General features: G+C 42.2%; 2 protein-coding genes across 4 annotated transcripts in view; one reads left to right on the top strand and one right to left on the bottom strand.

Moving 5' to 3' along the window:
- Nucleotides 1–3,052: 3,052 nt before the first annotated feature.
- On the bottom strand, nt 3,053–4,265 carry LOC103594230 (putative uncharacterized protein ENSP00000383309). The gene is made up of 2 exons (XM_008577437.1): nt 3,793–4,265; nt 3,053–3,680 (listed from the first exon to the last, which is right to left on the bottom strand). Exons 1-2 carry the CDS (start codon nt 4,263–4,265, stop codon nt 3,053–3,055), a joined length of 1,101 nt encoding a protein of 366 aa, XP_008575659.1.
- The window catches only part of KDM4C (lysine (K)-specific demethylase 4C), a 312,590-nt gene continuing 301,916 nt past the window's right edge, over nt 3,670–14,343 (top strand). For all 3 annotated transcript variants that reach the window (XM_008577433.1, XM_008577435.1, XM_008577434.1), the window contains exon 1: nt 3,670–3,799. The gene's annotated coding sequence lies outside the window, so the exon portion shown is untranslated. The remainder of the gene's footprint in view (nt 3,800–14,343) is intronic.

Here is a 14,343-nt window from a genome sequence, read left to right as displayed (position 1 = left end):
AAAAGATGACCGGTAAGGGGATCTTAACCCTTGACTTGGTGTTGTCAGCACCACGCTCAGCCAGTGAGCGAACCGGCCATCCGTATGTGGGATCCGAACCCAGGGCCTTGGTGTTATTAGCACCGCACTCTATCGAGTGAGCCACGGGCCGGCCCCTAGGAGGATAATTTTGGCTTGCAATACAGAAGATAAGTTAGAGGGGGTGGGTAGAGATGCATTGGAGGGAGGCAAATCATTAGGAGACTATTACAATAATTCAGGTGAGAGATAAATTGACTTGACTTTCAACACAGGACACAGAGGAAAAAAGGCACCAAGTTTTGGTTTTTTTTTCATTTTATTGTTTTAAGGTTTCTAATTTTATTAAGTACTCACTATAATACCCACTTGTGATCTAATAACATCACGTAAACATCTAGTTATTGATCTGTTTTATGCCTGTATAAATAACATACATATGTGATAAAGATAAATAAAAACATGAATGAATTTTACTATTATGCAATTCTTTATATTTGCAAAAGCATAATAGACTTTAATATATTCAAAATTAGACTATATTATTTAGTGTGTATCAATTTGCTGCATTGTGCATATTTTCAAGACATTTACATACAAGTATTGTCTGAGGTGATCAGGAAAGTAGTTCACATTACATATAAGCTTTAAGGGGAATCTACGTATCCTATTACACAGCCTTCTGTTTCCTGCAATTAGTTTTTGTTTTTTTTCAGTTGAGATTTTGGTTTTTGTTTTTCTTTTTTTTTGGCAGCTGGCTGGTACAGTGATCTGAATGCTTGACCTTGGTGTTATCACACTGTGCTCTAACCAAATGAACAAACCAGACAGCCTTAACTGTGGTTTTTTATTGGATCTAGATAAATTAATATATGATATAGATGAAATATTAATTTTCATTGGAATTTACAATAAGTAGGTATTTTGATACATTAGGGACAAAACACTGTCCTCTGGGCCACGAAGCCAGGTGATTTTCTTTTTTCTTTAACCGACTGGTGGGTACAGGGGGACCTGAACTCTGGACTTTGGCGTTATCAGCACCATGCTCTAACCAACTGAGCTAACCTGCCAGCACAGTTAATTTTCTTGTAGGCTTACTTCAATTTTCAAGACTATAAAGCACTTAGATTCACACAGTGCTTTACAGCTTTTGATATATATATATATATATATATATATATATATATTTTAAAGATGACCGGTAAGGGGATCTCAACCCTTGGCTTGGTGTTGTCAGCACCACGCTCAGCCAGTGAGCAAACCGGCCATCCCTAGATAGGATCCGAACCCGCGGCCTTGGTGTTATCAGCACCTCAGTCTACCGGGTGAGCCTCGGGCCGGCCTACAGCTTTTGATATATTTTGACATTTAGGAAGTATTCGCAGAGTCACGTGGGATTCACGTGGGGGTCATTAAAAAAAAAAATCAGGATGCCCTTTCCAGACAGGAAATTTTTCTTTCTTTTTTTTTTTTTTAAAAGATGACCGGTAAGGGGATCTCAACCCTTGGCTTGGTGTTGTCAGCACCACGCTCAGCCAGTGAGCAAACCGGCCATCCCTAGATAGGATCCGAACCCGCGGCCTTGGTGTTATCAGCACCTCAGTCTACCGGGTGAGCCTCGGGCCGGCCTACAGCTTTTGATATATTTTGACATTTACATTGTTCCTTCATTTGCAAAAATGCTCGCTTAAGTTAGTATGGTTGTATATCACTCTAGTTCTTCAGGTTAAAAAACTGAGGTTCTATTTGGAAGAAAAAAACAAAAAAACAAAAAACTGAGGTTCTAATTTACTGTGTTTCACAAACGAATATTATTTGTGCAACATTATACATCTGCAAATTGTGAAGGGAATGGAGTCCGGGTTCCCAGACTTTTTATTCTGGTGCATCAGGTTCCTAGTCTAAGACAGCATGTGGCTTCGTAAGGACCTTAGCTTTTACTAGGTGTTTGACTGCAGTCATATTTCTTAATCTCTATGCTTCAGTTTTCATATTTGTAACAAGGAGATAATAATAGTACCTATTCGCTGATTAATTGTAAATAATTAGTTAATATACATAAAGCTCTTAAGACAGTGTCTAGCTCACAGTAAGCCCTAAATAAATGTTAAGTTACAGTACATATTATTTTAGCATATCCAATTGACTTGCAAGGAGAGTTCGGATCCTCATGGCGTACACATTTGGAAAATCCCCAGTTGAGTATGTATGTTATGCAAGTTCAGAAGTTTATGTACACAGCAGAACCTAAGCTTTGTTTTTATTTTATTTTTTTGCGGCTGGCAGGTACAGTGACCGAATAACCTTTGTTTTTACCTTAACAACGTAAAAAAATTGTAGCCCAGTAATCCCATTAGCCTTAGCTTAATTACCAATATTTCACTTGTCCTTACAATGCTCCTCCCAGTGAGAAATGAGTTTAAGGGTGTAGTAAGTGGACCTGTCCAGATACTACATTTTTAAAAAAGCTGAAATCAGTGTATTGGAACAGAAAACAACATATTAGTCAGCCACGGTTTGCTCACTGGTGTAAAGATCTGCCCAATCTTTCTTAGCTGGTAAAACGTTAGGTGAAACGCCTCAAGAGACCCAGCTGGGAACTCTACAGGAAGTTAAAAAAAAAAAAAGTTCGTTTTAACAAAACATCTGATGCTCAGCCATCTGTCTTTGGCAGTACAAGGTTTGTGTGGTTCCTTCTGATGTCTTGGAAGGCGGAGTTACAGAGCAGAAGCAAAAAAGTTGTAGCAAGCTAACTTATTTAAATTATCAGGGGGCTCGAAGGCACCTGCACTTAAGTTACTCTAATTCAGGCCAAACTGCTGTCAGCTCTAGCTCCTGAGGGACACCCAGCCCGATTCCTACTGGGGCCACCTTCGGGTCCCCCCATCTTAAGCGCACACCTGCGCGGGGCGGGATGTGCTCCGCGTAGGTGACTCGCATACGCGACACTTTCGCTTCCGGAGGCTAACAGGGCTTCCCTCTCCAGAGTTACTTGTAAAGGGTTGGCACGTGGACCCTCTTCGCCCACCAGTTATCTCCTATTGTGGGAGAGGCTCAGAGGCCCCGGCCACCGAGTGAAGGGAGACCGGGCACAGGACGCTGTCATCGCCGACCAGCAGCAAGCCTCGACTTCTTCGCCAGGCTCGGCTGGGCGATCCGAGGCCCCACCCATGGCAACGCCGCTCTGACGTCCGCGTGCCGGAGACCGCCATAGGCCCGCGTCGGAGCCCAGGACGACGTGTGGCGCGTGGACTACATCAGGTCCACCCCTGCGGGAACCCGGTGGGTGCTTCCGGGCAAGGTTCTGTGCACCTGTTCCTTCCTTCTGCTCAAGCATCTTCCCTGTCTGGGGAGAAAGGGACATGCCCGGCTGCAGAGAAAAAGATGTGTGACAGCGAACCTCCGCTAAGCACAGCGCGAAAGACTGAGCCCGTAGCAAGAAGGTGCCAGGCACCTTTAAGCCGTTTGCAAGTTCACGTGACTCACCGAGTGCCGGGTCCCAACGGTCACGTGAGGGCGCGCGCGCACTCGCGCAGGCAGAGCCGGCCTGCGCTGTGCGCGCGCCTTCGCCGCTGCCTCCCACCCACCCCCTCGACGGGAGGGTGAGGAGCGGCGGAGTGACCGGGCGTCTTCGGCCCGTGCGCGTGCGCAGCGAACAGCTGTCACCCAGTGCGGAACAAGTCTCCTAAATTTCCCAAATCTCCCTAGGCCGAAGAGCACCGTCTTCTTTCTCATCCTTCTCCTCGGGGTCGTGTTCTCGCCCTCACCCACGCGCCAGGTAACCGCTTTTCCGGAGTCCGGGGGAATGGGGGCCGTGGGGGGAGGGGCTCGGCCGGTCTTCCCGGCACTGCCCCCGTCCGCGCGGGGCAGCGGAGACGCCGGGGCAGAGACGCCCCGTCCGCAACCGTCATGCTGGGGAGGGAGCGGCCGGCCATGGTCGCCGGGGAGGGAGGCGGGAGCCAGTGATGATGCGCTCCGGCCCGTACGGGGGTTCGGTCCCCGCGCTTGCCGTTCTCCGAGGACCCGGAGTTGGGGTCGCGCTCCTTGAGGCAGGGGAGCGCGCGGGTGGTCTGGGGACGTCGGCTCCCTTCTTTTCGGCTCCCAGCCGGGTCTTCGGCGGACTCCAGGGAGGCCGGGCCTGGTGCGCTCCTCGGGGCCCACCGTTCCCGCGGACTGTCGCGACCCTCTGGGTCAGGGTGGGGGTTCCTCTCCAGACCACCGGTCGCAAGCAGCCAGCCTCTCATTCGGGTTCGTCCTCAGCCAGCGCAGCTGTTCGTTTGGTTTTTCTTTCCTCCGGCATGGGGCCATTTCTTCCTGCAGTGCACGGAGGAGCCACCGTGCGGTGTAGACAGTGGGTGCTTAATCAGTGCGAATTAGGTCGGGGCGCGTGGACTGCCAGGCACAGGAAGTGGTGTGGGGTGGGCTAGATGTGGAGGAGGGAGCCAGGCCGGCAGCGACTCCGTGCTCAGCCGGTGAAACCGCAAGGGGTCGATTCGGACGCTTTGCGCGTGGACTCGGCCCGTCTGCCCCCAACTGCGCTGGGCACGCCTGCGCCGGCCGGCTTTGGTTCTGGGCGATACTCGGGAGGAGTTTTCTCAGGTTCCTCCTTCTGGAGGAGTCGGGGCAAACTTTCTTCGCACTTGATTAAACTACCCCCGCAAGGAGATTTATCAAGCACCGCTTCGGAAGGACAGGTTAGAATCTTGGTCGGTTCACCCGGGTACGGTTGGATCGGTCCACTTAGGTTTGCACCAAACTTTGCCTTATTCCACCCACTTGAGTCTACGGTATTTAAAAAATTTTAACCCCGGGAAACTTGTCTTCGTTGTTTCTATGGTAACGGTTACTAATATTCAGATTTCGAAGTGTTTGTGGTTGAAAATTAGTGGCTTTAATTTTTAAAGGTCCGTTTTTATTGTGTAGCACTCGGTTCTCCTTTGCGATCATCATTCAAGTTTTCCTACCTCGCTAGTTTACTTGCAACCTTCCATGCTTTGTTTTGGAATGTATTACACGATTGTTCGGGTTTTTTAGGCCCTTTCCTCCCAGTTTTAGTGTTACGAAAAATTTGCACATAATCTACAGCACCCCACAAACTTGATAATACAATGAAGTTTAAATTGGAAACTTTTTTTTTGTTATTTTATTTTGTATTTTTTTAATTAACAGACTTTAAACGGTTGCTTTTCTAAAGTTAAAGGTAAAAGTTCTAAACATTGCACGTGCGCAGATGCTTTTTAAATATTTATTAATTAATTTTTTTGTGGTGGCCGGTCGCTACTGGGATCCAAGCCCTTGACCTTGGTGTTATAACACCGGGCTCCAACCAACTGAGCTAACAGATGCTTTTTAAAAAAAAAGTTAATCATTCTGTAAGAATGAAGATTTTCAGAAGAGTTCTTTGGATTTAAATTTCAATATGGATGAAAATCAAGTAAATGGAATTATTTTCTGAACACCTTCACTGAATCACCCAACGCTAGGTTAGGTGTCCCTGGGGTATAGTCTATGAATCCTTTTATTTTCTCATTGTTTTGTAATTGCCTCTTGACTGTTTTTTCTCCCCTACTAGAACATTGGAGCCTTGAGGACAGGGTTTTTTTTGTTTTTATTTCCTTAGTTGTATTTCCAGTAATTTGCCTGATATACTCAAAACATCCTCTCTTTCTTTCTTTCAATTCAATGGTTTTTAGTATATGCATAGAATTGTGCACCCATCACCACAATCAGTTTTAGAATATTTTAAATACCCTCAAAAGAAACCCTGTTCCCATTAGCAGTCCTTGCCCATTTCCCTCCAAATCCCTCGCCCTCCAGCCCTAGGCAACTACTAATTTATTTTCTGTCTCAGTGATTTGCCTGTTCTGGTCTTGTCATATAAGTGGAGTTTTACACTATGTAGTCTTTTGTGAAGATTCATCCATGTTGCTGCCTATATCAGTACTTCATTCCTTTTTAATGGCTGAATAATATTCTATTCTATGGATTTATCACATTTTGTATATTCTTACATCAGTTGACGGACATTTGGGTTGTTTCCACTTTTTGGTTATTATGAATAATGCTGCTGTGAATTTTCGTGAACTAGTTTTTGTGTGGATATATGTTTTCTTTATTCTTGGGTATATACTAGTAGTGGGGAGTGGAATTGCTGGGTTAAAGTTCTCTTGCATGAATGTATGAGCAAGGAGGGATAGGTAGTCTCAAGGACTTTGAGGGGCCTGTTAACCTTTCCCTGCTCTACTGCCAAGTCTACTTCTAGAGAACAGAATTCCCTGTCAGGCTTTGTCCTGTGGCTAGTGCTGTGTTTTCCTTTGCTGGATGTCATTAACATCATCTTTTTCTGTTAACACTGTCTCTCTTCGTACTGCTCATGATTATTCCCTTGATATTCATTTATTTGTTATATATTTATTGGGGATATAGTAATAAAACATGTACATTCCATACTATCATTTAGCTCAATGTCTAATGCAGATCTCTCAATCTTTAAAAATTTGTTTACTTTTGTTAGATATTGATATTTAAAGCTCCTCCCCCAACCCCCGTTTCTGATGTGAAGTTCTTGGGAGGTGTGCATAGTTAAGGTCATTGTATTCTTTTAATCCCTACCAATCTATGTTTTGTGGAGCCTCAAATATAAATTTAAAATATTGGCTCATTGTCCTTTTTGCTCCCCCACCCCCCTGCCCTTTGGGAGTTACTGATATTTTGGAGAAGATGCTGATCTTCTAAATCCACGTTTGCTGGGCCTAATCCTTTCCCCACACAGCTTTCAGAATAATCCCTTCAAGGAGCCTATCCACCTTGCTCCTCCTTCAAGGCGTCTTTCCCAGAGGAATAAGACCTAACTCAGCTCCGCCCGTATGGCTTTGCCCAGCCTATCTTCTTCCAGCCAAACTCATCTTTCTCCCCGGTTCCCTGGATGGGCTTCATACCCTGCTCACACTCTTGTTTCCTCTGGCTAGACTGCTGCCTTATCCTGCGCTTCTTTGTCTGGTTAATTCCATTTCATCCTTCAGAAAGCTCAACTCAGTTGTCACTTCTTCAAGTTAGTCCTCCCTTAATCCTACACACTTGCCATAGCAACATTCTGTAATCTCCTTCATAGTCTAAACACTCACACTTCTACTTTTGTATCCCTCTCCTCTCCCCATCCCTATGAATACACAGAGAAAGGTCCACAGAAAATATTTACAGTGGTTAGTTACTTTTGGGTATTGACAGTGGTTAGTTACTTTTGAGCAATGAAATTGTGGATAATTTGGTTCTTTCCTGTTTATGAGCATTTTCTGAATTTTCTCCTATGAATCAGTATTACTTTTGTGAACAGGAAAGAAAAGATAATAAAAATCCATGTTTGTTAGAAAATCCGGAAAACAGGAGAAGATAGAGGAAAAAGAAAAATCAGTTATTACCATTTTCATTTTGGTGAATTTCCTTCTAACAGGTTTTGTTTTGTTTTAATAACTTAGATGAAATGGTAGTATAGCTTCATCAAGCTTTTATTACATCTTGATTCTTTATCATATCACTCAGAGACTTCTAGGGAATGGTGAGGATACTTATCTTTGGTTGCCTAGATGGAATTTCTGATATTGAAATTAAGGGAATTCTTAGAAAACAGAATCTAGCACCTGAAACTGTTAGGGTGTGAGAACTAAGTATGTGCTAAATAACCGATTTCCCTTTTTTCCCTGAGAAATGTCACGATTTACATTTGTATGCTTCATAGTATAGTGCAGAGATTTCCCTTGCACAGTTTCTCATTATTTGTATTGTTTATTTTTGCTGGGTAGTTTATTCTGCATAGCAGTGGACACATTTCTTCAATAGATTAACACCTACTATGTGCTATACACTGTGTTAGGTGTGGCTCATACAGCAGTAAACAAAATAGACAAGTGAGTCGTCAGGATTTCATGAAAGGATTATTTTAAGAATATGAATATTTAGTTACACTATAATATTTTCAGATACACAGTGGCTTCAGCTGCTATGGTATTTATGAACTGCTACTGTATAGAGTCTTTAAAATTTATTTTAGATTTTGTTGGGTTTGTGTTTATTACATATTACTGTGGGTGGATATTTAAGGAGCAGAATCAATGTGTCATCAAAGCCCTTTTGCTAATGACTTCGTTTTTGATATCTCCATCTAGTTGGGGGTGTTAATTTGGCATCTCCCCTTGTTAACTATAATAAACAGAACTGTGATCTTTCCTCTCAGCTCCGCTTCTCGGGAACTTTTCATGCATTTCATCCCATCTCATTGCTCACTCAGGAAACTCACTAGTTATCCCAGACACTTCATGGTTCCGCAGCCCTCATATCCAAACCATCACGAAAACTTGTTACTTGTGTTTCAGAAGTGTATATGCTATCAGTGCACTTGTTTCCATCTACAGTACATAATCCCCCTATCTACTCCAACCTTCTTCCAATCTCCCACTTGATGACCTTTTAAAATGCAAATTGGAGCAGTCTCAATGGCCTCAGGGCATTTAGCACTCCTGCACTATCTCTTCCTATCCCAAGCTCCCACTAAACCTTATCTATTCTTTTTTTCCTTCTTTCCTGGATTTTAAGCCTTATCTAGATGCCTCTACTTTTCTTCTCTGCCCACTGGCTTTTCTTTTCCTTGAACTGTACAGGCCCTTCCCAAATGTGCTGTTATTGGCCAGGCTGACTTTTCCTCCCATTTTCCTCCTTTCCATCTCTACCTGAATGTATTCCTTAGAGAACGTGACCTGTCACCCATTCCTCTTCCCCAATCTAAATTGGCCTTCCCAATGATAATCTAAATTACCTGTACTTTTCCATAACACTTAGTACAGTTTATAATCGTCTATTTATGTGACTATTTGGTTGTCTCTAAACTGTAAGAACTTTCCAAGGGCAGGGACCAAGTATTTTTGTTCACTTAACATCACACTGGCACCCTGTGGCCTCACCAGCACTACAGTATAGGTGTTCAATAAACATTTGTAGAACAAATCAATGACTTTTATTTATTTTTATTTTTATTTTTTTAAAAGATGACCGGTAAGGGGATCTCAACCCTTGGCTTGGTGTTGTCAGCACCAGGCTCAGCCAGTGAGCAAACCGGCCATCCCCATATAGGATCCGAACCCGTGGCCTTGGTGTTATCAGCACCGCACTCTACCGAGTGAGCCACGGGCCGGCCTAATGACTTTTACATATGCGAAAAAATTAAAGGAACTGTAAAACCAGAAAACACAGTAGGAAATATATTTTACCTTAACAAACACACACACACAAAAAAAATTGAAAGAAAACTTTCACAAAATAGTATCTTAACCACCTATGCTATACCCTGATATTTTCTATTTTGTTTTGTATCACATGTTTTAAAAATATTGATACAACCTACTGCATTGGGTAGAGCACTGCAGTTTGAACAGCACACCAAGGAAAATGCCTCATTTCCATCAGCCACCTTCTTAGAAACACAATTGCTATTTTCTCTGTCTTGTCTAATAGGAAATATAGGTATACCTTTATTTATTTATCTGTTTTGACAGTTGGCCAGTAAGGGGATCCGAATCTGTGACCTTGGTGTTATAAAGCTGCACTCTAGCCACCTAAGCTAACTGGCTAGCCACAAGTATTGCTTTAAATACTATACTCCCTTCCCCTCATTAAAAGAAATGACTAGTTTTACATAGAAGTTCTGGCCTGATCTTATGTAGCTGCCCATAGGAGGTTGCTAAGGTCAGTTTGAGAAAATCTGAACCTAACCCTGCCTTAGGTCTTATCTTGCAGGTCTCTCTGGGCCACTGGTAAGCCAGTAATCTTCTGCCTGACTTGACTGAGCTCATTTCAGGTATGTGGTCAGTCACTGAATTTTAAGGCTGGCCTCTCATTAGCTTCGTGTTCTCAATTTGATACTAACCAAATTCCAAAAATGATAATGGACATCAAGGCTAACCAGTAAGTGTTTGTGAAAGTATGAATTAAGGAGCCTGACTAGGTGATGGTGCCATATTCACTGAGTCACTGGAGCTGTGGCTTTCACAACTGTTCACTCACCAGAACTCCTGGAAGGAAGGCTCTGGGGTTTTTGGTCCCACCATGAAATATTGATCTCTTATAATCGATTTTGCTAAGTGCCTAGCAATAGGGCTGTTTTGACTGAACACTTTGCTGTAATATTTGCAACTTGGGAGAATATTTTAAAAAGTTGGAAAGTTCCCAAGCTGCCTATGTTTAATTAAAAAAAGCAGTATACAGTATAATATAGATTGTATGGTCCCAATTGTGTTTAAGCATGTTTGTAAATGTGTGTATGTTTAGAAAAAAGACACCAGATTATTAATTTTATTGGTCTTGGTGGTGGGATTGTTTTTATGAGTGAACATTCCTTCATTTAACAGAAAGACTCAGTTAAAAAAAATAAATTTTCTATACATTAACGTGTATTTGCAAATAGGGAAAATAACAGTTATTAAAATGTTGATTAGAGCCCAGGTTTCTTCTAGTGGCTGTGTTTTGGGGACCCCTGCCAGGTGTGACATATATTTGACCATCATGCTGTATAATCTTGTCCTGCATAGTGACCTATGGTCTGCTCCTGGCCTCCATCACTTTCCTTCCCTACCTAAGTGATTGAAGCCTCACTAGCCTTGTTTTTCATCTTGTTGCTCATAGGATTCCATTTCTCCCCTGCCCTGCTCGAGCAGGTTGATGGATGTTCACTGTGGTTGCCCATAGCTTGATAGTTTGGGAAGTCTTTATATCCCTTATTAAACTCTACTGTCTGGTTGGCCAGTTAGTTCAGTTGGTTAGAGTACAGCCTTATAACACCAAGGTCACGGGCTTGGATCCCCTTACTGTCTAGATGCCAAAACAACAACAACAAAAACCCTGTTGTCTGGCATGAGGTGACGGGTTGGAGAAGGTTTTGGGTGAATTAGTGAATATACAGGTGATATCTTCTTTCTATTAAATTTGGAAAATGTCTAGCTAAGTAATGGGACTTATGAAGGAAACATATTGATAGTTTAAATGTGTAATCATCAGTAAGTTTTCCTAAACCTGTGTTTGAAATTTTTAGTTTTTTAACACTCAAGACTTAGTAGATTAAATTAAATATTTAAATATATATGAAAACTGTAATTGATAACTGTATGAAAAGCTATCATTCTAAATATTGAGTTGCTATTAACTGGAGAAGGAATGGGGAAACTTGAAATTGGAGAGAAATGTCAAGAGTTAGGACAGTTAGCACAGATAGGACCTTTGGGGGTGTGTGAGGGGGGAGGTGGGCATTTTTAGGGGGGCGTTATAGTCCTGTTCTCATTTTCAGCGTTGCATGTTGAGAAATCTGAATTTTTCCCATTGAACCAGAGTATGAGGCATTGGAGGATTACTGTTCCCGGTATTCCTAATCAAACTCACAAGAACTAGAACCTGGCTCTGAAGCATGCATGTCTGCTCTTCAGGGCTTTTTCTAGAAACTCTTTGTCCGTGGGAAAGCACATGAGTGATTACACATTGTTTCGTGACAGGGAGGTCCCAGCAGATGGAGATGGGTATGGTTGAACAGGGTGTTTTCACCTGCTGGGCTTCCCTGACTCTCAGGAGTATTATTCTCTGCTCATCAGAACATTCTTCCCTTCCAGTACATTTTCTCCCATTGAATAAGGTTAAAAAAGCACATAAGGCTGGCTGGTGAGCTCAGTTGGTTGGACCGCAGTGTTATAATACTGAGGTCAAGGGTTCAGATCCCCATACTGCCCAGCCACCAAAAAGAAAAACACACAAAAAGAAGCAGATCAATTCCTTCACTGTGGCTCCCTCTTTATCTCCATCTAAGTTGTTTTTGCACAGGACATTTGCTTAAATTCCAGTTCTGAGGACATGCCTTTTGTCTGTGATCATAACTATCTTGTTGCTTCTGTTCTGTTCTGTACTGGGAGTCCATCAGATACTTAGTAATAGATCTGCAACAAAACCAAAGCCACTTTAGACCAGCCCAAGTACAAAATGGTGCCGCCCACCTCCTCCCCTCCCGTCCCCTTCCCTCTTCCCTTCATGAGAAGCCTCCTGACTTAAACAGAAACCCCTTTTGCTTCTGCAAGGACGCAGTTCTCCACCAAGATCCACATTAGCATAATGACCCTCCTTGATGGAATCAGCCAGCCCTTGGCGCACTATATAAGCTCTACCACCCCCACACCTGGTGCTGTCCTTCATTTTCAGGGCAGCCCTGGGCCCTGTGCCACTCTGAGCACAGCCCGGCAGATTTCTTTCTTTAATAAAGCTTGAACTTGAATGGTACCCGGCATCTCGGCTCACTTTCTTTCACTTAGCATGGTCAGAGCCACCTTGATGACAGATGGTATAGTATAGGCTTTTTTTTTTTTAAGCTTATCTCACTCATTTTTTTATCTGTTTAACCTCCCCCCCCCCCAAAAAAAAAAAAAAAACCCGGGCCGGCCCGTGGCTCACTCGGTAGAGTGCGGTACTGATAACACCAAGGCAAGGCCCCGGGTTCGGATCCCACATAGGGATGGCCGGTTCGCTCACTGGATGAGTGTGGTGCTGACAACGCCAAGTCAAGGGTTTAGATCCCCTTACCGGTCATCTTTTAAAAAAAAAAAAAAAAAAACCCAAAAAACAAAAAAAAAACCCTTGCCTGAAATTTGAGCACTTTACTGACACCTCTACCTCAGTCTCTCGCTGACATTCAGGCAGCTTTTAGCAGGAAGAATCTGGCCCTGTGATAGGTAAATTCGTTTTTCTTTCCTTTTTTGATAATTTTACCTATCTATTTATTTTTTTGTAGCTGGCCCGTAGGGGGATCCGAACCCATGACCTTGATGTTATAACACCATGCTCTAACCAACTGAGCTAATCGTCCGGGTCTATTTATTTATTGTTTATTTAAATTTTAAAAATTCACTTTATATAAATGTATGTAATAAATATTTATTATTTTTGAATAAGCAGTTCAAGGTTTACAACAAGATATAAAGTTCAGAAGGTATAAAAGTATAAAAAATATATATTCTTATGGTCTTCAGGCAGCTGTTTCCTCCCTTTGTTCAAACACTGTTAAAGAATTTCTTTTAGGGCTTTCTAGGAGTACTCTAAGCATATGTGTGTATATGTATACATTTTTTACACAAATTACAGTTTCTGTACATATTGTTATGAACTTTTTTTCATTTGGAGGTGATTTTATAAATATCAGTACATACAGAGCTCCCTACATGTGGTTGCATGGTATTCCACTGTAAGTATGTACCATAATTTATTTAACCAGTGCAATATTACAAGTCAGGTAGATTGATTTTATTCCTACACAATGATCTATGTATTCATGTACCATTACCTCAATGTTTTCATTGTTTTAGTTTTATATTATGTTTTCAGAATTTTTGAGGCTATTCTTGTTTATCTTTCCTCATTATACAGTGTTTTCTTTAGAGTCAATATGTCAAATTACAAAAACTTATTGATAGTTTTATTAGGAATGTGCTTAGATTACGGACTAACCTAGAGAAATATTTTTAAGATGTTGTGTTTTACTGACCAAGAATGTGGTATGCTTTTCATTTGTCGTCTTTAATTCCTTAAATAGGATGTATATATATATATTTTTTTAAAAGATGACTGGTAAGGGGATCTTAACCCTTGGCTTTGTGTTGTCAGCACCACGCTCAGCCAGTGAGCAAACCGGCCATCCCTATATGGGATCCGAACCCGTGGCCTTGGTGTTATCAGCACCACACTCTCCCGAGTGAGCCACGGGCCGGCCCTAAATAGGATATTTTAAAGGTATCTTTACACAGATCATTCATATTTCTTAAGTTTATTCCTTTGTATTTTATTTCTTTAATTTGGGACAATCTCAAACTTTTAGAAAATTGCAATTACGGTACAAAGAACTTTTATTTCCTTGAAAAAAATTTTTTTTTGTCTTTTTCGTGACCTGTAAGGGGATCGCAACCCTTGGTGTGGTGTTGCCCAGACCGCGCTCAGCCAGTGAGTGCACTGGCCATTCCTATATAGGATCTGAACCCGCGGCGGGAGCGTCACTGAGCTCCCAGGCCGCACTCTCCCGAGTGCGCCTCAGGCTCGGCCCATTCCTTGAAAATTTTGAGAGTAAGCTGCCTCATGCCCCATCACTACTCAGTAACTGAACATGTATTTCCTACAAAGACATTTTCCTATGTAACCACAGTATATCCATCAAAATCAAGAAATTAGCATTGATGCAATACTGTCATCTAATCTTTAGATCCTTCACATTTCACCATTTTTTTTTTTTTTTTTTTTTTTTTTTTTTTTTTT

This window comes from Galeopterus variegatus, unplaced genomic scaffold (genome assembly GCF_000696425.1).
Source record: "Galeopterus variegatus unplaced genomic scaffold, G_variegatus-3.0.2 Scaffold1509, whole genome shotgun sequence".
In the NCBI taxonomy this organism is placed as follows: Eukaryota; Metazoa; Chordata; class Mammalia; order Dermoptera; family Cynocephalidae; genus Galeopterus; species Galeopterus variegatus.
The sequence above is the reverse complement of the archived record's forward strand: the minus strand, read 5'-3'. Positions and strand labels throughout refer to the sequence as shown.